Source organism: Hypanus sabinus, unplaced genomic scaffold, assembly GCF_030144855.1.
Source record: "Hypanus sabinus isolate sHypSab1 unplaced genomic scaffold, sHypSab1.hap1 scaffold_164, whole genome shotgun sequence".
NCBI classification, from domain to species: Eukaryota; Metazoa; Chordata; class Chondrichthyes; order Myliobatiformes; family Dasyatidae; genus Hypanus; species Hypanus sabinus.
The window spans coordinates 594,515-622,413 of NW_026779721.1; the positions used below are offsets into that span (position 1 = coordinate 594,515).

Sequence of the window (27,899 nt, forward strand, 5' to 3'; positions counted from 1 at the left end):
CGCCGATGAAATGCGCAGGCGTCAGGCTGAGGCCGTCCCTGAGTTTCACGCATGCGCGCAGTACACAGAAGCCTTTGAAAACGTCGGTTGCAGGTAAGAGCGATTAACCGTGTTTTTATCTTAAATACCGATTTCGGGATAATTCCTCTGAATTTCGGACACCGTGATCCGCAATCCCGGGACAGTCCTGCCCTCTTCCCTCTCTCTCAGCCCCACGATCCGTACACGGGCCCCGGGGAGCTTCCGGTTGATGAGGAAATGGGAACCGATGGATCTCTCAGACAGAGCTGAGCTCCAGCTATCTAAATGCAAGGATTAGGAACTCGGAGAAAGGGAACAAAATCTTTTACATCTCCAGTTGAGAAAATCGGCATTAGGACACTTTTCCGTAGATGCTGTCTGGCCTGCTGAGCTCCTCCAGTATTTTGTGTGTGTTGCTTCCTCTACCTCCTCTTGCTCTGGACTTTTCTACCGGTGAGAACATGTTTCATCCCATATTCTCTGGGTACGTAATGACATCAAACACCTTTGCCCTGGGCAACAAGTAGCTTTCACATCACAAATGTGCCAGACTCCAGTGAGACAGACTACTGCCCTTCCCGTCATATTCATTGGGATTTCATTCACTGAGTTCACCACCGTCAGTCATTGGGGGAGGGTTCAGGGGGAATATTTATGTGGAATACAGAAACTGGGGATGCCTGTTTCCATTTTGGTGATGTAAAACTTGCTGGAGAACTTGCAAGTGGGAAGAAGTGGAGTGATATTCGGAAATCTGACTTTTTAAAGCATAATTTAGCAAGCAAACCACATATGGACAATGTGAAAAAGTTTTGGTGAGAAAATCCTCCATTTCCTGTTACAGGCCTGCTGCATAGGTTGGGTGAGAGTGCAGATGAACTCGATCAAACCCAGACGAGATCAAAGCTCCTATTGACAGTGATTTGCTAGCCGTGATAATGAATACCTCTCTATATAAAATTCACTGTGCCCATCTTGTCACTGGGTTAAAAATGCACAGCACAAGATTTATCTGCACACTGGTTATTACAAATTAGAGGGGAGATTATTACAAATTAGAGGGGTATTGGAGGAAAGAAGGGGAGACCTCCAGTGTCCCTGATGCCCTCACCTACAAGATGTGCATCCAGCTGCAGCTTGTAACCCTGCACTTCAATGAGCTGCTTGAAATGGGTGAATTCCATATCATCCAGCAGTTGGAGGGGGGTGATAGATATGACATGAAGAGAGGTGAGCTACTCCCAAGGTGCAGGACACAGGAAACTGGGTGAGAGTCAGGAAGGGGAATGAGGTTAAATAGGCATCGCAGAGTACTCTTGTGGCCATTTCACACAACAACAAGTGGACCACTTTAGAAACTGTTGGGGGGAATTACCTGGCAGAGGAAAGTCAAAAGGCTGATAGGGGATTTGTTAGTTAGAGGAACAGAACAAGAGGGGATGAATATCCTAGTGGTAATATCCTCATGCCATCTTTTAGCCATCCTGATTGATTTCTTATGTGTTCTCTTGCATTTCTTATACTCCATAAGAAAGTGACTGCCTATCCCTGTTATGCAATTCCATTTTGTGCTTTACCAGGGTCTCAATATCTCGTGCAATTCAAGTTTCCCTACAGTTTCTATCTTTACCTTTTATTCTGACATACCCGCTTACTACTTTCAAAATTTTGCTTTGAAGGCCTCCCATTTACCAAGCACATCTTTGCCATAAAGCAGCCTGTCCCAATCCACAGTTGCCAGATCCTAGTGTTGATTCCAGGTGTTGATCCATGCCCTGAACACATCCACCTTTCCTACGCTGCTCCTTGTATTGAAATATACAGGGCTCAGCATATTCACTGTACCATGCTCAGCTTTTTCATTCCTGACTTTGTCTGAGGCCTGAACAACATCTTTCTCCACAACCCCACCACCATCTGTGCTGTTATTCAGGCTCCCATTCCCCCTGCAACTTTAGGTTAACCCTCTTTAACCCCACCTCCCACCATGCAGATCTATCACCCCTTTGGCTTTCCTCACCCAGATCAATAAAAAGGAGGTGCATACCAGGTACAGGCAGATAGGAGCAAATGGGGTACTTATGAAATACAGGAAATTCAAGTGAACACTTATGAAAGAAATAAAAGAAGGCATGAGGTTTCCCCAGCAGACAAGTTGAAGGAGAATCCTCAGGGATTCTGCAGATATGTTAAGAGCAAAAATATTGCAAGGGAAAAAATTAATTCTCTGGAAGATCAGAATGGTAATCCATATGAAGGGATAACATAGACTTGGGGAGATTTTTTTTGCATCCGTATTTACTCAAGAGATGAACACAGAGTCTATAGAAGTGAGGCAAAGCCGCATCAACTTCATGGACCCTGTACAGATTACAGAGGTGGAGGCGTTTGAGGCAAATTAGTGTGGATCAATCCCCAGGGCCTGACAAGTTGTTTACTAGGACCCTGCGGAAGACAAGTGCAGAAATTATCGGGGCCTTAGCACAGATATTTAATTCACCCTCAGTGACAGGTGAGGTACTGGAGGATTGGAGGACAGACAATGTTGTTCTGATGTTCAAGAAAGGCTGCAAAAATAAACTAGGAAATTATACGTTGGTGAGCTTGACATCAGAACTGGGAAAGTTATTGGAATGTGTGTGCAGGAACCAGGTATATACTGTAAGTATTTGGATAGGTGTGGACTGATAAAGGATAGACAGCATGGCTCTCGCCAATCTTATAGTCTCTTGCAGATGTTCTCAGGAAAGTGGATGAAGGCAAGGCAGTATATGTTGTCGACATGAACGTTAGCAAGGCACTTGACAAAGTCTTATATGGGAGGTTGATCAAGAAGATTCAGTCACTCAGCATTCAAGATGAGACAGTAAATTGGATGAGACACTGTCTTTGGCAGAAGCCAGAGTGTGGTAGCAGATCGTTGCCTCTCTGACTGGAAGCCTGTGACTAGTGGTTGCCACAGGGATCAGTGCTGGATCTGTTGTTGTTTGTCATCTATATCAGTAATCTGGATGATAGTGTGGTTAACTGGATCAGCAAATTTATGGGTGACACCAAGACTGGTGGTGTAGCGGACAGTGAGGAAGACTATCATGGCTTGCAGTGCGATCTGGACCAGGTGGCAAAATGGTTTGAGAAATGGAAAATGGAGTTTAATTCAGACCAGTGTGAGTTGTTGCACTTTGGTCTGACCTACCAAGGGAGGTCTTTCACAGTGACTGGTCGGGCACGGAGGAGTGTTGTAGAAGAAACGGACCTGGGAATACCTTAATTCACTGAAAGTTGTGTCACAGTTAGATAGAGATGGAAAAAAAGATTTCAGCCCAATGGCCTTCATGAACCAAAGTACTGATAACAATAGATGGATGTTATCTTGATTTCTAGAAGACATTGGTGAGGCCTAATTTGGAGTATTGTGTGCAGTTTTGGTCAACTACCTACAGTAATGATATAAAAGAGGTTCAGAGAGTTCAGAGAAAATTCACAAGGATGTTGCCAGGTCTGGAGAACTTGGGTTGTAAGGAGAGATTGAACAGGTCAGGACTTTATTCCTTGGAATATAGAAGATTGAGGGGAGATTTGATGGAGGTATACCCCAACTATGAGGGTTATAGATAGGGTAAATGCAAGCTGGCTTTTTCCGCTGAGATTGGGTGGGACTACAACCAGATGCCATGGATTAAGGGTGAAAGGTGAAATGTTAAGGGGAACATGAGGGGAACTTCTTCACACAGACGGTTATCCGGCTGTGGAATGAGCAGCCAGCACAAGTGGTGCATGCGAGCTCGATTTCAACATTTAAGAGGTTTCTGTTGGTACCTGGATGGTAGAGGTGTGCGAGTGGGCTGTTTTAATAGTTCAGCACAGACCAGTTGGCCCAAAGGGCCTGTTCTGTGTTGTAATTTTCTATGACTGTTACAAAAACCTGAAATAATGTTACTATTCACTTTAATTCTTTTTAACAGCTGTATGGACCAACGATTCATCTGGGCAGGAAATTTTTACATGGCTCTAGAGCTGTGGCACTTTAAATTAACAGTGCATAAAAGAAAATCCTAGCTGCACATCAACAAAGGCTATTTGTGTGAGAGTGTTTCAGTTACTGTGGAGCCAAGAACCCATGCAGCTCAGGGGGAACAGGGAATAATACCAATGGAGAGAGTCAAACTGAGCCAAGTCACAGATTGGAGATGGCAGAAACATGGAAACAAAAACCTACAGCACAATGCAGTTTCTTTGGTCACAAAACTGTGCCAAAGATGCCCTTCCCTGAGAAATTACCAAGGGTTACCCATAGGCCTCTAATTTTCTGAGCTCCATATATCTGTCCAGGGGTCTCTTAAAAGACCCTATTGTATTCGCTTCCACCACTGTCACCAGCAGCCCAATCCACGCACTCACCACGCTCTGCATTAAAAAAAATCTTACCCCGATACCTCCTCTGTACCCATTCTTATAGAGACAGAAAGAACATCAGAGAATTTGATAGTTATTACAGATACCAGCTTTGTGCCCAGTTAGAAGATGATTTCTCTCTCCAACTTGGGTTGAACTTCACTGTAACAGTGTGATGTCAGATCACACCTTGGCAACTCAAGTGATCTGATTTGAAATAATGACGTATTCCCACTGATGGAATTTGTAAATCTTTTTTTCAGGTTAAAAATGACAAGGAATTTCTCTACGGGAATCTCGAACACAACACGCCAGATTTGCTGTCTTTGTCCAGATATTTAAGAAGCGGAGCAAGGGAATCACTCGATCATCCTTCCTGCTCAGACTGTGGGGAGGGATTCACTCGATCATCCTTCCTGCTCAGACTGTGGGGAGGGATTCACTCAATTGTCCGACCGACTGGCACGCCTGTCATTTTACAAAGGGGGAGCCCATTCCCCTGCTCAGACAGTGGGAATGGATTCAGTCGGTCTTCTCAACTAAAGGTACATCAGCAAGTTCACACTGGGCAAGGCCACTCACCTGTTCTGTGATTGAGAAGCGATTCAGTTGGTCAACCCACACGTGGACACACCAGTCAGTTCACACTGGGCAGAGGCTGGTCATCCACTGAATTTGTGGGGAAGGATTCACTCGGTCATCTGTCCTAATGGCTCACCAGAGAGTTCACACTGGGAAGCGGCCATTCACCTGCTCGGACTGTGGGAAGGGATTCACATACTCATCTAAACTGAAGGTACATCAGCGAGTTCACACTGGGTATAAGCCATTCACCTGCTCAGAATGTGGGAAAGGATTCGCTCAGTCATCCGAACTACGGAGTCATGAACGAGTTCACACTGGGGAGAAGCCGTTCAGCTGCTCAGTCTGTGGGAAGAGTTTCACTTTGTCATCTCTCCTACTGAGGCACCAGTCAGTTCACACTGGGGAGAGGCCATTCACCTGCTCAGACTGTGGGAAGGGATTCACTCGATCATTCTCCCTACAGAGACACCAGTCAGTTCACACTGGGGAGAAGCCATTCAGCTGCTCAGACTGTGGGAAGGTATTCACTGAGTCATCCCACCTACTGGTACACCAGTCAGTTCACACTGGAGAGAGGCCATTCACCTGCTCAATCTGTGGGAAGGGATTCATTCAGTCATCTCATCTACAGATACACCAGCGAGTTCACACTGGGGAGAGGCCGTTCACCTGCTCAGTCTGTGGGAAGGGATTCACCCGGTCATCCCACCTACAAGCACACCAGTCAGTTCACACTGGGGAGAAGCCATTCACCTGCTCTGTCTGTGGGAAGGGATTCACTCGGTCATCCACCCTACAGAGTCACCTGCAAGTTCACCCTGGAGAGAGGCCATTCACCTGCTCAGACATTGGGAAAAGATTCAGCCAAATCCAATGAATGTGCATCGTTGAGTTCACACTGGGGAGAAAGTTTCGATAAGCTGCATGCTGGATAATTGTCCATCTCTGTTGCTGAATGCAATTTCAAGAGTGACTGTTGGTGCTGAACTCTGCAATTATTGCTGCTGCTCACCACACCCAGTTCTGCACCCTGGTCACTGGACATGGGAGGAGTTTCTTCTGCTGCACATTCACCTTTAATGGGACTGGTGTTTAGTACTCTGGATCTGAGAGAAATAAATCCGTTAATTTTAAACTCTGTCTTTGGTAATTAATTGAACTTATAACACACCTAGTATACAGTAGAGAGTCAACGTAGGCCAGCTTACCCTGCCAGTGATTCATTTCTATGACAGTCCTAATAAATCTTCCCCTGTTGTTCATCTCTCACTCTCCCTGTGGTGATGGGTTCCAAACAGTCACAACTCTGTGGGTGAAGAGGTTTCCCTTGAATTTTCTGCAGACTGAAGAAGTGGAGCTGACTGCAGCTCTGTCTGAGATGTTCTTCACCCCTCCAATCTCTGGGCTGAGGAAGAATGACATTGTTAGTTAACCTCCTTTATCACGATTCATTTCCACATTATTGGTCACTTTCCCTGCTTCTGAAGTGTTGTTGAAAGCACCACTGTCCTCTAAAATTGACAATAGACAATAGGTGCAGAATTAGACCATTCAGCCCCTCGAGTCTGCACCGCCATTCTGAGGTCATGGCTGATCATTCACTATCAATACCCAGTCCCTGCCTTGTCCCCATATCCCTTGATTCCCCTATCCATCAATACCTATCTAGCTCCTTCTTGAAAGCATCCAGAGAATTGGCCTCCACCGTCTTCCGAGGCAGTGCATTCCACACCTCCACGACTCTCTGGGAGAAGAAGCTCTTCCTCAACTCTGTTTTAAATAACTGACCTCTTATTCTCAATCCATGCCCTCTGGTACTGGACTCTCCCAACATCTGGAACATATTTCCTGCCTCAATCCTATCAAATCCTTTAATTATCTTAAACGTTTCAATCAGATCCCCTCTCAATCTCCTCAGTTCCAGTGTGTACAAGCCAAATCACTCCAATCTCTCTGCGTAAGACAGCCCTGCCATCCCAGGAATCAACGCTGCACTTCCTTAATTGCCAGAATGTCCTTCCTTAAACCTGGAGACCAAAACTGTACACAATATTCCAGGTGTGGTCTCACCAGGGCCCTGTACAAATGCAAAAGGACATCCTTGCTCTTGTACTCAATTCCCCTTGTAATAAAGGCCAACATTCAATTTGCCCTCTTCACTGCCTGTTGCACTTGCTCATTCACCTTCATTGACAGATCAACTAGGACTCCTAGGTCACTTTGCATTTCTCCCTTACCTAACTCTACACCGTTCAGACAATACTCTGCCCTCTTGTTCCTGCTTCCAAAATGGATAACTTAAGATTTATTCACATTGGATGACATCTGCCAAGTATCTGCCCACTCACCCAGCCTATCCAAGTCTCCCTGTATTCTCCTAATGTCCTCTTCGCATGTCACACTGCCACCCAGTTTAGTATCATCAGCAAACTTGCTGATATAGTTTTCAATGCCCTCATCTAAATTCTTGACATAAATCGTAAGGAGCTGTGGTCCCAATACAGAGCCCTGTGGTACCCCACTAGTCACCTCCAGCCAGTCCGAGAAACACCCATTCACTGCTACCCTTTGCTTTCTATCTGCCATCCAGTTTTCTATCCATGTTGAAACCCTGCCCCCAATGCCATGAGCTCTGATTTTACTCACCAATCTCCTATGTGGCACCTTATCGAATGCCTTCTGAAAATCTAGGTACACTACATCCACTGGCTTACCCTCGTCCAACATCCTTGTTACACCCTCAAAAAACTCCAACAGATTAGTCAAGCATGATTTGCCCGTTTTCTCCTTCCCTTCTTGAAAAGAGATTGAAAGCAGAATGGGAAACCATTAGTTGGATGTTCAACGAAGCTGGGTCAGAAACCAGAGGTGGGTCTGCACAGGCAGAGTTTGAGGCTCTAGACGATGGTCCAGGTAAGAACGTGTGATGAGGAGAAGGGAATCAGCAGTGGGGCATGGTAACAATTGACAGAGTAGCAACATTTGGAATCTGATGACAGAGAAAATATTTTGTTTGTCTGACTGATGACACAAACAACGCCTGTGGTGAGGTGCTCCACTGGTCGAGGAATATGTGTGTGTTGGGAATGGTTTTATCTATTGAGAGAGTTGTTTCTGCTTGTTTATCCTGTAATATTATATCCGGATGGTTATTGTGGATTGTCCTATCTGAAATAATGTATTGATTATCATATAATCTGTAAGATTTTGACTCTAAAACTGTATCAGGCTTCAATTTATGCTGCCTTTATGAAGTGATGGAGGACATTCATGTGTTTGTATTTCTAAGCAATATTTTTGTGAATGATATCTGCCACTTGTTTGTACCTTTGTAAGTAATCAGATTGAGTTAAACTCTTGCAGGATCCTGGAGTGCGTTGGACTGTGTCTGGTTTCTCTTGGCATTTTCTGCACTTACTGCCTTGTTTGTTCGTATTTCAAGTATTTCTCATTTTTTTTTCTCTCTTTCTTTTGTTAACAACATTGTCCTGTATTTCTGCAAGGAACCCCTCTGTTTCTGGGAAGAAGTCGCCAACTCTCAGTCAGGCGCTCGATGCTTCCTTGTCACCATCTAGTCTGCTCAGATTGTTGGGATGTCTCCCATGGAGGGTCATTCTCTTTCCGTTTGTTAATGTTTTCTTCCATAGTGATGACTCATTTTTCTGAGTTGGCCTCTCATTGAAGTTTTCTGGTCTGTATTTCTATTCACGATTGCATGTACACACATGGAGTGCTGTATCCTGTTCATTTTTGATGAAAATATATACTTAGAGGTTTTATCTGACTACTGTGTGATTTATTTTTATCATGTTCATTATTTCTCTTTCTCCTTATCTCCAAGGTAATGTTAATCGAAGTGCATTTGAGTGTAAATAGTCTTTTCTAATGTTTTCTAAAGTTCTTATTAAACTTTGTAAATTTATTGATTGAAATGAGACCAAGATATTTTTATCCAAAAAAGTCATTGTCAGTATTGGTGTAAGTGTTTATTGCCTTTGTTAAATTTGGAAACTATTGAAATCTGTTTGGCAGGTTGTTTTAAGCCTTGAACTAAATTTTGTCAAAAGTTTTCCCTATTCCGCATACTTTCTATTTACTTTGCGTGTTGCTATTCCAGATACGTGTGTATCTAGAGTCACGATGAAGGGTCTTGGCCCAAATTGTATTTTTGAGGTGGTGGAATACAGACTGGACAGAGGCTGAACAAGATGTTTAATATATATCATTGAGGTGATGGAATACAGACTGGACAGCGGTTGAACAAGATGGTTGATATATATCATTGAGTTGGTGGAATACAGGCTGGACAGAGGCTGAACAAGATGTTTAATATATATGATTGAAGTGGTGGGAAACAGGATGGACAGAGATTGAACAAGATGTTTGATATATATCATTGAGGTGGTGGGATACAGACTGGAGAGAGATTGAACAAGATGGTTGATATATATCATTGAGGTGGTGGGATACAGACTGGACAGAGATTGAACAAGATGGTTGATATATATCATTGAGGTGGTGGGATACAGACTGGACAGTGGTTGAACAAGATGGTTGGTATATATGATTGAGGTGGTGGGATACAGATTATTCCAGATGGGCAGGGAATTGAGTTGACTATTATTTACATCCTTCATATACATGAGTAATAATCCTTACGTCTCCGTCTAAATATGTGTAAAGGGGGTTTCTTCTTTTTCTTTGTTACTGGTATGTTAATCAAAATGGCCTCTTTGTTTGTTAAAAGTAGGAATGCTTCTTTGTTGCAAGAGTGCTGGAAGCTTGTTTGGGTTCAAATTTACTGATACGGAGAATTGTATTCCTTTGTAAACCAATTGGGATTAATGTAGTTCTTTCTTCTGAGTCTGTAAGCTATTGTTGGCGGGCATTTTGGGGGACTTGTCACGAGGGAGTGAGGGAGAGAGGACGTGATGCTGCAAACTGGGTGAGGAACGGACCCCAAGCAGTGGGGGGGGGAGGGGGTTCTGAGGCCAGGAGGTATCCCGAGGAGAGCAGATGAAGATAGGTGTGCTTGGTTGACCACTTCGGGTGGTCCTGAGCTGCGAGTCGAGGAGTTCGGAGGGGATGAAATGGTGGCCAGAAGACTTCAGTAATAGAGCTCCAACAGTCGTGCATGAAGTGGTTTGGACTTTGATAAGTTTGGCGTCTTTTCTTTATTTTCTTTTCCTTCATATATACAGTATCGTTATTAATCACTTAGTTATAGTAACCTTTATAAATTGTACTCACTTAATCACATATGGTGTACTCTCTGTTTTTGGGCGAGGCGGGGACATCACACAGCATCCACACCGGCTGATTACCCAGTTTGGCGGGCCGAAGGCTGCTACCCCTGGACGAGAACGAGCTGAGCGAGCCTGAGGTGACCCACGGGGTTACATATGCAACGTACAAATAATAGTAATTTATAGTAAATAGTATGTACAGCAATATAACATTGAAATACTGTGGTGTCAGCATGAATTAATCAATCTGATGGCCCGGTGGAAGAAGCTGTTCCAGAGCCTGCTGGTCCTGGCTTTTATGCTGCGGTACCATTTCTCAGATGGTAGCAGCTAGAACAGTTTTTGTTTGGGGGTGACTCGGGTCCCCAGTGGCCTAAGGTGAAAGGGGTGCTGTTGTGCCTTTTCCACCACACAGCTGGTATGTACACACCACGTGAGATCCTCAGTGATGCTTACGCCAAGGAACTTAAAGCTATATACCCCGCTAAACCTAGATCCATTGATGTCAATAGGGGGTAGCCTGTCTCCTGTCATCCACAACCAGCTCCTTTCTTTTTGTGACATTAAGGGAGAGATTGTTTTGTTCACACCACTGTGTCAGGGTGATGACTTCTTCCTTGTTGACAGCCTCGTTGTTATTTGAGATCAGGTCAGTCAGTGTAGAGTCATCAGCAAATTTAATTAACAGATTTGTGGGTGGCAACACAGTCATTGGTGTACAGAGAGTAAAGGAGAGGGCGAAGGTGGACAGCCCTAAGTGGCACCTGTGTTGACGGTCGGAGTGGCAGAAGAGATGGAGCCCACTCTTACCACCTGCCGGTGACCTGACAGGAAGCCCAGGATCCAGCTACACAAGTCAGGGTGAAGGCCGAGGTCCCTGAGCTTCTTGTCGATACTTCACGCCTTCGTATGGCTACGGCTCTGCCCATGACTGCAAGGAACTGCAGAGAACTTTGGAGAGCAGAGAACATCAGAGAAACAAGCCTCCACTCCATGGCCTCTTCCTACACTTACCCTCCCTTGGAGAACCAGGCCATGTAGTCAAAGAACCTCATTACCTGGACATTTTTGCTGCAAAACCCTCTCCTCCATCGGGGAAGAGCCTTAAAGCGCATAACACACGGCTCAAGGACGGTTTCCTGTCTGTGTTTATAAGCCAAATGAATGATAAAATGGACGACCTCACAATGTAACTCGAAGTGACCCTGCACCATATGTCTATCTGCACTGCACTTTCTCTGCAGCCATAATGCTTTGTTAGAGTTATTGTTCTGTTGTATATCAGCTCAATGTACTGTTGCAATGTATCGATCTGTGTGGATGGTACGTCAGGCAAGATTTTCACTGCAGCTCAGTACGTGATCATAATAAACAAATTCCCCATTTTAATTGTGTGGAAATATTAGACAGACTGAGCTTCTGCTCTGGAACTTCAGAGCGAAACCTAACTGAACTGTGTTCATTTCGGAGGAATGCAAATGATTGAAAAAGGCTTCAATCTCGCATTAAGATCTGAGGCAACGGGGACCACGTGACCGGTGTTGGGTCTCCCATACCAATTATCAGAATCAGAATATGTCCTGAAATTTGTTGTCTCTGCAGCAACAGTACAACCTAATTCATCACTATAGATTTTAACAACTGCGAATTGCAATAAGAATATACATAGTAAATTGTTAAATTATAGAAGCAGTGCAACAATATGAAAAATAATTAATGTAATGAACTGTTTCAATTCTGTGGAAATATTTGACTGACTTGGTTGTTGAACTTAATTGAACTGTGCACATCTATGAGAAGGTCAGGTGCATTGTGAAAGTTAAATTCTCACATAAGTAGGTAATATACCCGGAATATTGTGTGTAGTCTGGCAGGGCACAACAGTGGAATAAAACATACTTCCATGTTGCAGAAAAAAAACATACTGTCCACCCACAACGAGAGGACGTGACTAATCCGGATCTCACTAACTTGTCTGAACGGGTGAAACATGAAGTTACACGGACACGTAGAGCGGTGACCCGCAAATGCTGCAGATCTGCTGAAAAACGTGAACAGGAAACTGGATCACGTGACGGGTGGAGGGACTCCCTCCTGAACCGGTGACTCTGCTCCTCGCCCCTCACACGCTGCCCGACCCATCCGCCGCATTGCCCACATTATTTTATATTTACACCAGATACGTGTCTACTTTTCCACACCATATCTACCCCGATCCCTTTCCCTCCACCCCCAGGTCACAGTGTCACGGGCTCAGTTCCCATCCAGGTCCGAAACATAATTCAAGCCCAAACACGTTTCATTTAAATCAGTTCTGTGTTTATAAACACTAATTTCTATTCACATTCCTCCGGCTTCAGTGGACAGGAACACTGAAACATCAAGTGAGAAACAGCAGGAGGTGGCTATTCGGCCCCTCTAACCATCAACAAGATGGCGGCTGCTCTCCCATCTTAACCACATGTTTCTGTCCGATCCTCATTTCCTCGATCCCTTCGGTCTCCACACATCTGCCGATCTCTGTTTTACGCGAGGATGATCACCGAGTCTTCACCGCCCTCTGTGGTGGGGATTCATAGACATTCACCACACTTGGAGTGGAGACATTTCCCCTCATCTCAGTCCCGGACAGACCACTCCTTTTTTCAGAGACTGGGATCCCTGGTTCAACCGGTAATGATGTTGTGAATTTCAATGTGTTCACTTCTCAGTTCTCGATTCTCTAAATGAAAGGGTTACCACATTTGATCTGTCTTCATGTGATAACCCCGCCACTCCAGGGATCAGTCTGGTGAATCTTCATTGCACTCTCTATAACAAATACTCTCTAAACTCTTTGTTAATCCTCTATGGAATTCATTTCTATCATCTGCAGCCCCGTGTTGCCCCAACCACTCACCTCCCACCCCTGTCACTATTTCCTTCCCACCTCCCCCTCACCTGTATCCACCTCTCACTCCCCAGCTCTTGCCCCATCCCCACACCTCACCTCTTTTCTCTGACTATTTCCCGTCCGCTCTCAGTCCAGAGGGAGGGTCTCGGCCCGAAATGTTGACGGTCCATTTCCCTCCACAGATGCTGCACTGAGTTTCTCCGGCAGTTTGTTCTTTGGTCTGTATAACCCGTGTTAGTGTGGGGAGCGGGATTTTACACCATATTCCAGGTACAATCTCAACAAAGCCCAAACAATTGTCACTTTGCCCGGACCATTGGCCCCGCTTGCAGGGCAACGGTCTGCCGGTGTTTGCCCCCAATGTGGTGAATCCCTCTGCTCGACACCACCGAGGGCCCAGGTATTTCCACAGATCAGCCCCTCCTGTCCCCACCGGGACAAACATCCTGTCCGCCCCCTCTCTCACAACATCTTCATCCTTTCAATAAAATCCCTCCCCGGGAAACCGGCATCAAACCGACGGGCCGAGCGGTCTCCTCCTACCGCTCAGCGATACATCAGACTCCGGTCGCAGGAGACGCTTCACAAACGCCCCAACTGCCCTCGGAGGGAAATGGAAATCAATCAGAAAGCGGACATTTACTTTGAGGTTTTCTCCGCTCTGAGGAGGAGGTCGGCGCCTGAGCGGGAGACGAACTCAGCGGCGTAACGCCCACTCGGCTTGCCCACCTCCGGGACTGGTTGTAACCCGTGATTGACATCACTTCGCACCAATGGGAGTAGCGCAGCTCCTGAATCCGCTGCTGACAGCGGTGGGGGAGAGGCTGGTCACGTGATTATTAGCCCAGCCGTTCAATCGATAAAGCTCGAGCACAGCAGCGCGTGGGTGACGTAAGACACCGCGCACGTGAGGGCAGATCCCGGTGTGGGGAGTCCATGTGTGACGTCAGGCAAGTGGGGGGTGTCTGACGTCACCTGTGGCGGAGCGCTCGTATTTAAACGCACCAAAATGGGCGTTTCTTATTATTTCGGTGGGACAACAACATTAATCACGGGTTTCATCACTGGATCCAGTGTTGTGGGATGTAAAGTCCCCTGTTATGTGTCCGGCTGTGTCGTGTTGTTGGTGGAGTGGGCAGCGTGGTGTTTGTCTCGATTCGGGTCACAACACCAGAATTGCCAGCGGGGTCCACACACAATGTATTAGTCAACAGAAAACCTCTCGTCCCTGCAGCCTTTGTCTCCTGCAAAACTCAACACCCTGACAGTGTGGACCATAGATGCCCCTTCCTCTCAGAGTCAGGGAATCATTCAGACAGCTGATCGCTGAGAGGAATTATATTTATTGGTCATTAAAGTTCACACAGATTCGTTTGGACGGATTTGATGTGGAGTTCGGGGTGTCACAGTGAAAGGGCCGGACGGCCGAACTCTCTCCGTTGTCCAAACATCCTTCCAGGTGAGGCGACACTTCACCTGTGAATCTTCCGGGGTCGCCCGTTGTGTCCGCTGCTCCCGATGCGGCCGCCTCGACAGTGATGACACCGGCTCCTCCGCAGTTGTGCGGGGTACGAGTATTTTTTTTTTATCGGGGGTCGTTATTATTGTTCCCTATTGTCCGGAGGGGTGGTTTTTGAGGTTTGATGATTGGGATCCTGCTCTTCTTGATCCGGGGGGTGGGGTAGAAGTTTGATTTTTCTCTGTGAACGACTTTCTTGCTCTCTCTTTGTTTCGTGGTTCTATGGAGAAACAAAAACGCAGTGTTATTTATGGACACCTGCTTTAATAATAAACTAACCTTTGAACTATCCGCTCCGAGCGGGAGTTCCCGGTGTCCAAACATTTTCATTCCGATTCCCATTCCCGTTGCTACCCGGCCTGCTGTGTTCGGCCAGCATTTTGTTTGTGTTGCTTTGGATTTCCAGCATCTGCAGACTTTGTCGCGTTTGTGATTTACCTCTCCGTTGTCCGTCCCGCCTCCGGCCACTTGTGGCGCTGCATGGATGTTCAGCTGTGCGGGTCTCCGGCCGTCGGCGACGATGTGCAGACATCCGGCCACTGGTGGCGCTGTGGAGGAACGCTGCTGAACGCATGCGCGGTGCCGAGAGCCGCTGTTTGGCGGTTCTCCGATTCGAGCAGGGGTGAGTAGGGAATGATCCCGGTGTTGTGCACCTCGGGGGCCGGTTGCATTGGGAAAGGGCCGGGCCCGAGCTCTGCTGGACGGCTGGAGCAGGGGTGCAGTGACAATTTTTTAGCTGCCAGAGCTGTAAGGGGGTGGGGGTCGGTCGGTTTGATCGATAAGTTCGTGGCCTAAGTTAGAAGGCCTGAAGTTATACAGCGCTTGGTACCTGCACGTGTAGTTCAACTCTTTGAGTGATTATGCAGAAAGTTTGAAGTTAATAACTTTTGTGGTATTTCTGTTTCAGATAATTGAAAATTGCTAAGTTTTGTAAAATTGAATCCTTCCACCTTAGGCCACGAACTTATTAATCACCTCTAGTTTGTGACACCCAATTTGTGTACCTGCTCATTTCATGTACTGGGCAACTTCTTTGCCCCATTCGTGTAATGAGCAGGTACACAAATTGGGTGTCACATATATAGGGCTTCTTGTAACGTCAAGCAATAAACCAGATGAAAGGAATATATGAATTTCAGAGCACAGAAGTATAGTGATAGCTAAGACATTAACAAGATTACAGCCTCTCACTACATTTCAGTGTATAACTGGTACAATTAAACATATAATAATTAATTTAATAATATGACAAAGTATTACACAGTTGCACTTAACTGATTATCATAGAATATAATTATCAAGCAAGTAAAATATCTTTGCTTCGAAGACACAGTGTTGTAAGTGAGAAAAATGTACTTTAGGATTAGCGAGTAATCCACGGACCCCCACAGATGTAGCCTTACTAATACGACTGAGTCAGAGCAGACGGCTGCAGCACTTAGCAGTGTTCCTCAGAGGTATAAAAATAACAACAATAAAGCAATTCATGTTTTACACTTTTAGCCCCTAAATTGGAACCAAGTAATCAAGTATGAAAAAAGAAACTCTGATGAACTATTGCTAAAGCCACGAACATTGCTGAATATTAGTCTCAAAAGCTGTAGGTTGGCAACTGTGCCTCCTACTGTTTCTCTCGGAGAAGTGGTTGGACTGGAAGTGTACCTGTGAGTGTCGATACTCACAATATCCTCACACGACGGGTGTTACATGGTTAGACCGATACAGACACTGTTTAGTCTTTAAATATATAAAAAGTTAAATAAGCTTGAATCTTTATTATTATCACATCTATACGAATGGAAAAGATTGTATTTTGAAAGACATAAATGTTAACAGGGGAGGAGAGCAACCATTTGGGAGGTTTGGAAATGTGTTTTGTCTCGTCATTGCCTCACTAAATTATTCTTCTTCCTATCATCACAATGAGAAAAAGAGCCTCTTTCCAATCAGCTACAGTTGGTGGAGCGAGGCCAAGGGGTTGATCTGCTATTAATCATAGTTCAAATGACGTAAAACTAGTTTAAAGCCTAGAAATGTCTTTTTTTCCATTTGGCTTGGAAAACAAATCTAAATTTATCCAGGTGTAGAAGAGGATTTTGGATGATTAGCTTGTGTATTTGATCAAAATCAGATGGAAGATAAGCAAGCAGTGAATTTTTCTTTCATTGTTTTCAACTTTTAAACTTGGGTTTCCATCATGTTCATTCCTTGCTGAATATAGCTCCTTCCTGGTATCCAATGGTACCCATTGGAAAGAGCAGAAGAATGCTCACATTTATGTACAGGGATTTCCCAGCTTCCTGGGACAATGGGTCGAGGGAGAAGGAATTCCACAAATACCTAAATAAAAAACTGTCACAGCTCCAGGATTTCACCAAAAATGATCAAATATCCTAATGTTATTAGTGGTATTTTTCCCCACCAGCCAACACTTTCCAACCCCAGCTTCTGTAAAATTCCCTCTGTTTAATATGCAGCTGCTGTTAAATTCCGTACTTGTTTATTTTGACTTTTTTACAGAGGTGTCGGAGCGGCTCTCCAGTGAGCTCTGGTAGCACTGCACCCCTGAATGAATGAGACAGTACAGTGTTAAATGCAAAACCCTGAGCAGTGTCGATGATCAGAGGGATCTTAGACTCCAAGTTCATCACTCCTTGAAAGAGACTGCACAGATTGATCGGGTCGATAAGAAGGCAAATGGCGTGGTTGTCTTTATTAGTTGAAACACTGAGTTCAAAAGTCATGAAGTTGTGCTGCAGATTTGTAAAACTTGTTAGCCCACATCTGGAGAGTTTCATACAGTTCTGGTCGCCCCCATTCTCGGAAGGATGTTGGGGCTTTGGAGAGGGCGCAGAAGAGGTTTACCAGGACCCTGCCTGGAGCTATAGCAAGGGGTTGCAGAAACGTGTTTTTTTCTCCAGAGTGGCACAGGCTGGGGTGAGACTGGATGGACGTTTATAATATTACAAGAGGAATACAGAGTGGACAGAGGGTATGTTTTTCCTGAGGGTTGAAATGTCTGACACATTTAAGCTGAGAGGAGATGTGAGGGGCAAGTTTGTTTATTTCCACAGAATGCTGGGAAGCTGGAGACTGTGCCTGGGATGTTAGACCTCACCGGTCACGTGATCCCATTTGCCCCTCCCATTTAACCACAGATGTAACGATCTCTTTGTGCATGTTCACAATCTCCAGATGGGCGGTCACTCGTCCTCCAACTTGCCCGAACTCGTCTCGCTTCCTGAGGCTCCTCACATTTGTCCTGGAGCTTTATGGCTGTTGTGTCTTCTCCCGGATTGGGGTGGGTGAGGAAGCAGAACGACCCAGGTTGTGGGGATCTTTGATTTCACTGCCTGCTTTACCGAGGGGCTGGGAAGTCTCGGGGGAGAATGGTTTCTGTGATGTGCTGATCTGTATCCAAAGGTCTCTGCCGTTCCTCGCAGTCACGGATGGAGCAGTTACCATGCAAAGCGTGAAGTGTCCGGATGGGAAACTTTCTATGGTGTGTTGATAAAAATCTGGTGCGGGTCAAAGTATATCTGGCAAAGTTCTTGTTATTTTTGCTAATTCTGTCATTTTAGAATCTTTTGGACAATAGTATGTACTATTCATTCAGTACCTATGTGTTGCTGGAGGACCATCAGTGATCGTCCTTGATCCCTTCTCCCACCTGGTTCCATCTGCTCATCTTGTTCAACCTCTGTCCAGTCTCCTCACAACCCCAACCCCACTTCAGTGATATACATCAACCATCTGGGTCATCCTCAGTCCGCCTTGTATCCCACCTCCTCAATATTATATATCAACAAACTTTCTTCCAACCCTTGTCTTCATCGTGAAATGTTCTTTTGTCCCTTTGGCCTCGCTGATCATTTCCAGAATCAGTTATTGTTAGCTGGAATGCCGGAGGGTCATCAGGTCCCAGTTCTGTTGTGCATTGGTGTGGAGGTGCTAGTTTATGAACAGTGATGGGCTGACACACTGCAGCATTTTACTGGCAGCAAAGAGTACTGGGAGAGTTGGTGCTTGGGCTCTAGTCCTGTGATCAGCATTCCAGGCAAATGGAACTGTTGGTGTTTTGGCTTTGACTTTGGTTTGAGCTTCTACAGATGAGGCTGGATGGATGTCCTTCTTCGAGCAGCTGGACATTGGTTGTATGGAAATCCCAGATTGCACTACCCAGTGAGAGATGGGAGGACAATGTGTGAGACTCTCAGGGTCGGTGAGTGGCAGATTAAGCTGTGTGACTCTGTGAGGTTGGGTCCTGGGATATCATAGTTTTTCATCCAGGTAAAATGGACCTGGGGATCGAGCTGCTTGGGCTTGTGAGGTGTTGAGTGAGTATTTCTGGTCTTGGTTCAGATGTTTGTTTCTGGAGTTCCTTTGGAAGCTATGACTGCCAGTCTGAGGAGAGGATGATTCCCACTTCCATCCTCAGAGGGAGAGGCTGTGAGTAAATGAGCTGTTCCGTGTTTACAACAGGATATAGACCCTGAGTTTGGTGTTCAAACTGTGTTTGGAAATTCCCCCGCACCCCCCCCCCCCCCCCCCCCCGCCTCACTGTCACACAGTGGAAATCAGGCAGCTGTGCTGGAGATCTACACTAAAAACTGAAAATATTTGAAGTCATTCTGATGAAGTGTTATTAATTGAATTGTATTGTAAGCTATTCCTAAACCTGCTGAGTGTTTCTGGTATTTATGACAGAAATTAATATATTCATGATTGCTAAGTACCTTCAGGCTAACAGGAGGAAGACAGGAATATGGTGTTGGAATGAAAATCAGCCGTGGCTGAATGGTGGGCAGACCATATGGATCGAATCACCTAATTCTCTTCCTGTGTCTTATGTCTTACCATGACTGAATGATGGCTCCTTCTTATCCCATGTTGTCTGTGTCATGTGAGGGACAATAAAAGATTGTTCACTGAGATCATTATATTTGCCTTCAATGTTTAAATTTCAGTGAGTTTTGTTTCTAGTAACATTAAGCAGAAATGTTTGGTCCTCCTTTTCATTGTGAACGTGCTTCATTATCTTTCACGTTAAAGTTAGACCTGCAGTGAGAGATTTATTGGAAGAAAAACCACGACTGAAGTCGAGGGAACAGCAACAAGTGAACCAGCCCGAGGATTGAGAGCACCGACTGGAGAGAACCCATCTGACTCGGAGATTCCAGTGATTCAGGAGAAAGTTTGGTGTGTCTCATTTACTCAAACACTGGTCCTTTAGACATTACATACCTGCACAAAGGAAGGTAGGAAATAGTTGGGAGTGAGACAGAATGTGCCCAGAAGAACCAGTTATGCTTCTATCAGACCCAGTTGTGAAGAAGCCCCCCCCCCCCCAATATTCCCTTTAAATGTTTCGCCCTTCACCCTTAACCCATGTCTTCTGTTCTTTTTCTCCCCTAGCCTCAGTGGAAAAAGCCTGTTTGCTTTCACTCCATCTATACCCATCATAATTTTATATACCTCTATCAAGTCCCTGCTCATTCTTCTACTCTCCAAGGAATGAAGTCCAAAACTATTGATCCTTTCTCTGTAACTCATGTCCTCAACTCCCGGCAACATCCTTGTAAACCTTCTCTGCACTCTTTCAACCTTATTAATATCCTTCCTGTAATTAAGTGACTAAAACTGCACACAATACTCCAAATTCACCCTCACCAATGCCTTATACCGCCTTACCATAACATTCCAACTCGTATACTCAAAACTTTGATTTATGAAGGCCAATGTACCAAAAGCTTTCTTTACTACCCTATCTACCCATGACGCCACTTTTAGGGAATTTTGTATCTGTATTCAAAGATCCATCTGTTCTACTGCACTCCTCAGTGCCCTACCATTTACCTTGTATGTTCTACCTTAATTTTTCCTTCCAAAGTGCAATACCTCACACTTGCCTGTATTAAACTCCTTCTGCCATGTTTCAGCCCATTTTTCTAGCTGGTCCAGATCCCTCTGCAAGCTTTGAAAACCTTCCTCACTGTCTACTACACCTCCAATTTATGTATCATCAGCAAATTTGCTGATCCAATTTACCAAATTATTATCCAGATCATTGACAAATAACAATGGACCCAGCACTGATCCCTGTGGCACACCACTAGTCACAGGCCTCCACTCAGAGAAGCAATCCTCCACTACCACTCTCTGGCTTCTTCCATTGAGCCAATTTCTAATCCAGTTTACTACCTCTCCATGTATACCTAGCAACTGAATCTTCCTAAATAACCTCCCATGCAGGACCTTGTCAAAGGCCTTACTGAAGTCCATACAGACAACATCCACTGCCTTGCCTTCATCCATTTTCCTGTAACCTCCTTGAAACACTCTTGTTAATCATGCCCTACCATACGCAAAGCCATGTTGACTCACCCTAATAAGTCCCTTTCTATCTAAATACTTGTAGATCCTATCGCTTAGCACCCCTTCCAATAATTTACCCATGACCGACGTCAAAGTTACCCTATAATTTCCTGAATTACTTTTTGAGTCTTTTTTACCCAACAGAACAACATGAGCTATCCTTGAATTCTCTAGCACCTCACCCGCAGATAACAACATTTAAATATACCTGCCAGGGCCCCTGCAATTTCAACACTAGTCTCCTTCAAAGTCCGAGGGAATACCCTGTCAGGTCCAAGAGATTTATCTACTCTGACTTGCCTCTAGATAGCAAGCACCTCCTCTTCTTCTTTCTGTATAGATTCCATGAACTTAATTCTTGTTTGCCTTACTTCCATTGACTTCATGCCAATTTCCTTAGTAAATACAGGAGCAAAAAAATACATTTAAGATCCCCCCAATTTCTTTTGGTTCCATTCATAGGTGACCACTCTGATCTTCAAGAGGACCAATTTTGACAGTCTCCGTCAGTGCTGGAGGCTGTTTCGTCAGGGTGTGGGCAAGGAGCCCTCGGCTCTTTGGCTTGAACACAGGGCAAACCCTGAAGGTGGTATGGGGAACCACCAGTCCTGTCTGTCGCCAAAAGAAATTTGGAACTTTGGCCAGAAATGCAATGCCGTCTCTTCCTTTATCCTCTCCAATCACCATGACTGGGAATTTCTGTCCCTCGAGGGGTGCAAAATATTAGTTTTCCTCAGTTGAGCACCACGTAGGGTCATAACACAGAGTCACATGAGAGCTGGCCCCTGGCAGAAGGGGTTCAAATGTGGTGGAGTCCAGATAAAGTGCCCACCACTGGGTGGTCAGAGGAAGCTATCAGTTGTTCGCAGTAACAGCATGATATCCTTGTCCGTGCATAGAATCTCGACGTCCAACAGACAGAGCAAGTCTCTCGCTACGAGATTACACCCCCGTCTGGTGGTGACAGTAAATGAAACCTCACACTGCTTCCCCTGGAATTCCACCTGCTGTGGCTGGGTATGTGAATACGTACGTTCCGTGCCTTCGAACCCAGACAGTGATTGTAGCGTCTGATAGCTGGAATCCCTTTTCCGATCCTATTTCCTGATCGAGACTGGTTGTGGTTGCCCCATATCAATCATAAACGGAATTGAAATTCCAGCACCTGTCAATATTACACTGGGCTCTTCCTGAGGGATGATACTCAGAGTAGGAGGCATCCTTGCTTGTCCATTTCTAAACGGGTTGTTGTCCCCATTTTTCCCCTTGGTAGGTTTTTGATCCCATTTCTGATCCCCAGATGTAGCCCGCTCGCATCCTTCCTGCTGAACATGTTCATTTTAAATATTAGTTCCCTTTGGGGTTGATCGGGATTCAAAAGCCGGGTCCCAATAATATGTCAAAGCTCGTCGCATTCTATTTCAGTCATTGTCAGGCCAGTCCATATTATTTGTTTTAATCCTGTTTGCTAACTTAGTTGGTAAGCATTGGAGCAGTAGGGCATTGAACAGGGGGGACAGATTCCCATCATTAAATGTTTGGTCTCCTGTGAAAGTGCCGTAGCAGGCCACAAATCACTCCCAATAGTCTGGTCCTGATTTCCCCAGGGTTATGTTTGCATCCAGGTACTTTAGTGATGCTACAGTTTGCTGGAGAGCCCTTTCCAATGCTTGAATGATCTGGTCTGTCTGTTCATTCTCATTATGGTTTTCTGCCTGTAACTCCTGATAGGTTTGGTATCTCAATTCTGCCTTCCATTTCCGCCCCTCATCAGCTGACAGAATCATGCAGCAGAGAGCGAATAAATCTTACAGAGTCGCATTAAACATTTGTGTAGTACTCTGGACACACTGAGCAAACTGTGCTGGATTTTCTTTTCTATCTGGGGCCTGATTCATGATCATTATCGTTTCTTGAGGCTTCCAGGGTGCAGACACAGGAATCACCATAAGACAAAGGAGCAGCAGTCGACCATTCAGTCCATCGAGTCTGCTCCTCCATTTCAACATGAGCTGATCCAATCTCCCCTTGAGTCCCATTCCACCGCCTTCTCAGCATAACCTTTGATGCCCTGACTACTCAGATGCCTATCAATCTCTGCCTTAAATACACCCAATGACTTGGCCTGCACTGCCGCTGGTGGCAACAAATTCCACAGATTCACCACCCTCTGGCTGAAAAAATGTTTTCGCATCTCCGTACTGCATGGGCGCCCTGCAATCCTCAAGTCATGTCCTCTCGTACTGGACTCCCCCACCATGGGAAACAACTTTGCCACATCCACTCTGTCCATGTCTTTCAACATTCAAAATATTTCTGTGATGTCCCCCCGCATTCTTCTAAACACCAAGGAGTACAGTCCAAGAGTGGTCAAACGTTCCTCATATGTTAACCCTCTCATTCCTGGAATAATTCCAGTGGATCTTCTCTGAACCCTCTCCAATGTCAGCACATCCTTTCTTAAATAAGGAGCCCAAAACTGCACACAAGTGACATCTTACCAGAGCCTTATAGAGCCTCAACATCACATCCCTGCTCCTATACTCTATATTCCTCTAGAAATGAATGCCAACATTGCATTTGCCTTTTTCACCACCAACTCAGTGTGGAGGTTAATCTTAAGGATATCCTTCACAAGGACTCCCAAGTGCTGTTGCATCTCAGAACTCTGAATTTTCTCCCCATTTAAATAATAGTCTGCCCATTTATTTCTTCTACCAAAGTGCATGACCATACACTTTCTGACAATGTAATTCAATTGCCACTTCTTTGCCCATTCCCCCAATCTATCCAAGCCTCTCTGCAGACTCTCTGTTTCCTCAGTACTACGAGCCCCTCCACCTATCTTTGTATCATCAGCAAACTTAGCCACAAAGCCATCTATTCCATAATCCAAATCGTTGATACACAACGTAAAAAGAAACGGACCCCTGTGGAACACCACTGGTAACCGGCAGCCAACCAGCATGGGATGCCTTTATAAAACAACACACACAAAATGCTGGTGGAACACAGCAGGCCAAGCAGCATCTATAAGGAGAAGCACTGTCCACGATTTGGGCCGAGACCCTTCGTCAGGACTCAATGGGGATGCCTTTATTTCCACATTCTGTTTCCCGCCAATCAACCAACGCTCTATCCACATATGTAATTTTCCCGTAATTCCATGGACTCTTATCTTGTTTAGCAGCCTCGTGTGGCACCTTGTCAAAGGCCTTCTGAAAATCCAAATACACAACATCCACTGCATCTCCCTTGTCTAGCCTACTTGTGATTCCCTCAAAAAATTACACTAGGTTTGTCAGGCAGGATTTTCCTTTAAGGAAACCATGCTGAGTTCAGCCTATCTTGTCATATGCCTCCAGGTACTCCGTAACCTCATCCTTGACAATCGACTCCAACAACTTCCGAACCACCGCTGTCAAGATAACAGGTCAATAATTTCCTTTTTCTCCCTTGCCCCTTTCTTAAGCAGCAGTGTGACATTTGCAGTCTTCAAGTCCTCCGGAACCATGCCAGAGTCTATCGACTTTTGAAAGATCATTGCTAATGCCTCCGCAATCTCCACTGCTACCTCCTACAAAACACGAGGGTGCATTCCATTTGGTCCAGGAGATTTATCTACCCTTAGACTATTCAGCTTCCTGAGTACTTCCTCTGTCGTAATTGTGACTGCGCACATTTCTCTTCCCTGACACCCTTGAATGTCCGGTATATTTCTGATGTCTTCCTCAGTGAAGACTGATGCATAATACTCGTTTAGTTCCTCCGCCATCTCCTTATATCCCATTACAATTTGCCAGCATCATTTTTTATCAGTCCTATATCTATTCACAAAGCCTTTTACTCTTTATATACTTGAGAAAGCTTTTAGTATCATCTTTGATATTATTTTCTCGCTTCCTTTCATAGTTCATCTTTTCCCTCTAAATGACCTTCTTAGTTTCCTTCTGTAAGCTTTTAAAAACTTCACAATCCCCTGTCTTCCCACTAATTTTTGCTTCCTTCTATGCCCTCTGCTTTACTTTAACTTTGGCTTTGACTTCACTTGTCAGCCATGGTTGCATCCTTTTTCCATTCGAAAATTTCTTCTTCTTTGGAATATATCTGTCCTGCACCTTCCTCACTTCTCACATAACTCCAGCCACTGCTGCTCTGCCGTCCTTCCTGCTAGTGTCCCTTTCCAGTCAACCTTGGCCAGTTCCTCTCTCATGCCACTGTAATTTCCTTTTCTCCACTGAAATACCGACACATCGGATTTCAGCTTCTCTTTCTCAAATTTCACAGGAACTCAGTCATGTTGTGATCACTGCCTCCTAAGGGTTCCTTCACTTCCATCTCTCTAATTACCTCTGTTTCATCACACAATACCCAATCCAGTACAGCTGATCCCCTAGTGGGCTCAACAATAAGCTGTTCTAAAAATCAGTCTCAGAGACATTCTACAAATTCTCTCTCTTGAGATCCAGTGCTGATCTGATTTTCCCAATCCACTCGCAAGTTAATATCCCCCAAAATTGGAATTCCTTGGAATGTAGAAGATTGAGGGGAGATTTGACAGAGACGTAACAAAATCATGAGGGTTATAGATGGGGTAAATGCAAGCTGGCTTTTTCCACTGAGATTGGGTGGGACTACAACCAGAGGCCATGGGTTTAGGGTGAAAGGTGAAATGTTAAGGAGACATGAGGGGAAACTTCTTCCACTGACGGTCATCCGGGTGTGGAATGAGCAGAAAACCCAGCTGGTCCATGCGAGCTCAGTTTCAACTTCTAAGAGGGTTGTATAGGCACCTGGATGGCAGGGGTACAGGAGCAGACAGTTTAAATAGTTCAACACAAACCAGATGGGCCAAAGGGCCTGATTCTGTGTTGTGCTTTTCTATGACTGTGACAAGAACCTGAAATAATATGATTATTCTTTTAATTCCTTTTAACAGCTGTGCGGACCAACCATTCATCTGGGCAGGAAACGTTTACATGGCTTCAAAACTGTGGCACTTCACATTGACAATAGATAAAAGAAAATCCCAGCTGCACGTCAACAAAGGGTATTTGTGTGAGAGTGTTCAGTTACTTTGCGGACAGGCACTCTTGCAGCTCAGTGGGAACAGAGAATAATACCAATGGAGAGAATCAAACTGAGCCAGGTCACAGATTGGTGACGGCAGAAATGCCCCATTCTTATAGACACAGGAAGATCATCAGAGAGTTTGATGGTCATTCCAGATACCTGCACTGTGCCCAGTCAGAAGATGACTTCTCTCTGCAACTTGGGTTGAACCTCACTGTAACAGTGTGATGCCAGATCACACCTTGACACCTCAAGTAATCTCGTCTGACATATTGTCCTTCACCCATTGATGTACTATAAATCTTTTTCAGGTTAAAAACAACAAGGAAATTATCTACGGGGAGGTCAAACACAACACGCTGTTTTGTTGTCTATGTCCAGATATTTAAGAAGTGGAACAAGGGATTCACTCGATCATCATTCCTACTCAGACTGTGGGGAGTGATTCACTCGATCATTATTCCTATTCAGACTGTGGGAGAGATTCATCGATCATCTGACCGACTGACATGCTGTCAATTTACACGGGGGGAATCCATTTATCTGCTCAGTCATCCACTCTAATGGCTCACCAGCGAGTTCACACTGGGGTGTGGCCATTCACCTGCTCAGACTGTGGGAAGGGATTCACGTTGTCAGCTCACCTACTGAGTCATCAGTCAGTTCACACGGGTGAGAGGCCATTCACCTGCTTAGACTGTGGGAAGGCATTCACACAGTTTGCTACCCTACAAGCACACTGGTCAGTTCACACTGGGGAGAGGCCGTTCACCTGCTCAGACTGTGGGAAAGGATTCACTTCGTCATATAAACTTAAGGTACATCAGCGAGTTCGCACTGGGGAGAAGCCATTCTCCTGCTTAGACTGTGGGAAGGGATTTGCGTTGACATCTCACCTACTGAGACATCAGTTAGTACACACTGGTGAGAGGCCGTTCACCTGCTCAGACTGTGGGAAAGGATTCACTTCATCATATAAACTTAAGGTACATCAGCGAGTTCACATGGGGGAGAGGCCGTTCACCTGCTCAGACTGTGGGAAAGGATTCACTCAGTCATCCAACCTACAAGCACATCAGCGAGTTCACACTGGGGAGAGGCCATTCACCTGCTCAGACTGTGGGAAAGGATTTACTCAGTCATCCCACCTACAAGCACATCAGCGAGTTCACACTGGAGAGAGGCCGTTCACCTGCTCATTGTGTGGGAAGGGATTCGCGTTGTCCTCTCACCTACTGAGACATCAGTTAGTACACACTGGTGAGAGGCCGTTCACCTGCTCAGAATGTGGGAAAAGATTCACTTTGTCATCTCAACTTAAGGTACATCAGCGAGTTCACACTGTGGAGAGGCCATTCACCTGCTCAGACTATGGAAAAGGATTCACTCAGTCATCCCACCTGCGAGCACACTACTCAGTTCACACCGGGGAGACTCTAGACACCTGCTCGGACTTTGGGAAGAGATTCTCTCAGTCAAATCAACCAAATGTGCATCATTGAGTTCACACTGGAGAGACCGTTCACTGGATGTGTGTCCATCACCGTTGCTGAATGCAATTTCGAGACTGACTGTCGGTGCTGAACTCTGCAATCATTGCTGCTGCTCACCACACCCAGTTCTGCACCCTGGTCAATGGGCATGGGAGGAGTTTCTTCTGCTGCACATTCACCTTTAATAGGACTGGAGTTTAATATTCTGCATCTGTGACAAATAAATCAGTTCTATTTTAAGCTCTGTCTCTGGTACTTAGTGAAATTATAACACACGTAGTGCACAGTAGAGAGTCAAC

At 45.2% G+C, this 27,899-nt stretch overlaps 1 protein-coding gene across 1 annotated transcript; it reads left to right on the forward strand.

Annotated features, from left to right (window-relative positions):
- Positions 1-27,829, forward strand: LOC132387209 (oocyte zinc finger protein XlCOF7.1-like). Its single transcript, XM_059959551.1, has 4 exons — positions 1-93; positions 4,680-5,876; positions 15,152-15,281; positions 26,607-27,829. Exons 2-4 carry the CDS (start codon positions 5,126-5,128, stop codon positions 27,607-27,609), a joined length of 1,884 nt encoding a protein of 627 aa, XP_059815534.1. The 5' UTR covers positions 1-93; positions 4,680-5,125; the 3' UTR covers positions 27,610-27,829.
- Positions 27,830-27,899: the final 70 nt, after the last annotated feature.

What these genes read in the sequence shown, in the direction of transcription:
- LOC132387209 (XM_059959551.1), top strand. Translation starts at nt 5,126, where the DNA reads ATGGCTCACCAGAGAGTTCACACTGGGAAGCGGCCATTCACCTGCTCG. An exon ending in AAGATTCAGCCAAATCCAAT is followed by an intron (nt 5,877 to 15,151) that starts GAATGTGCATCG and finishes ATGGATGTTCAG; the next exon opens with CTGTGCGGGTCTCCGGCCGT. An exon ending in GTTCTCCGATTCGAGCAGGG is followed by an intron (nt 15,282 to 26,606) that starts GTGAGTAGGGAA and finishes ATCGATCATCTG; the next exon opens with ACCGACTGACATGCTGTCAA.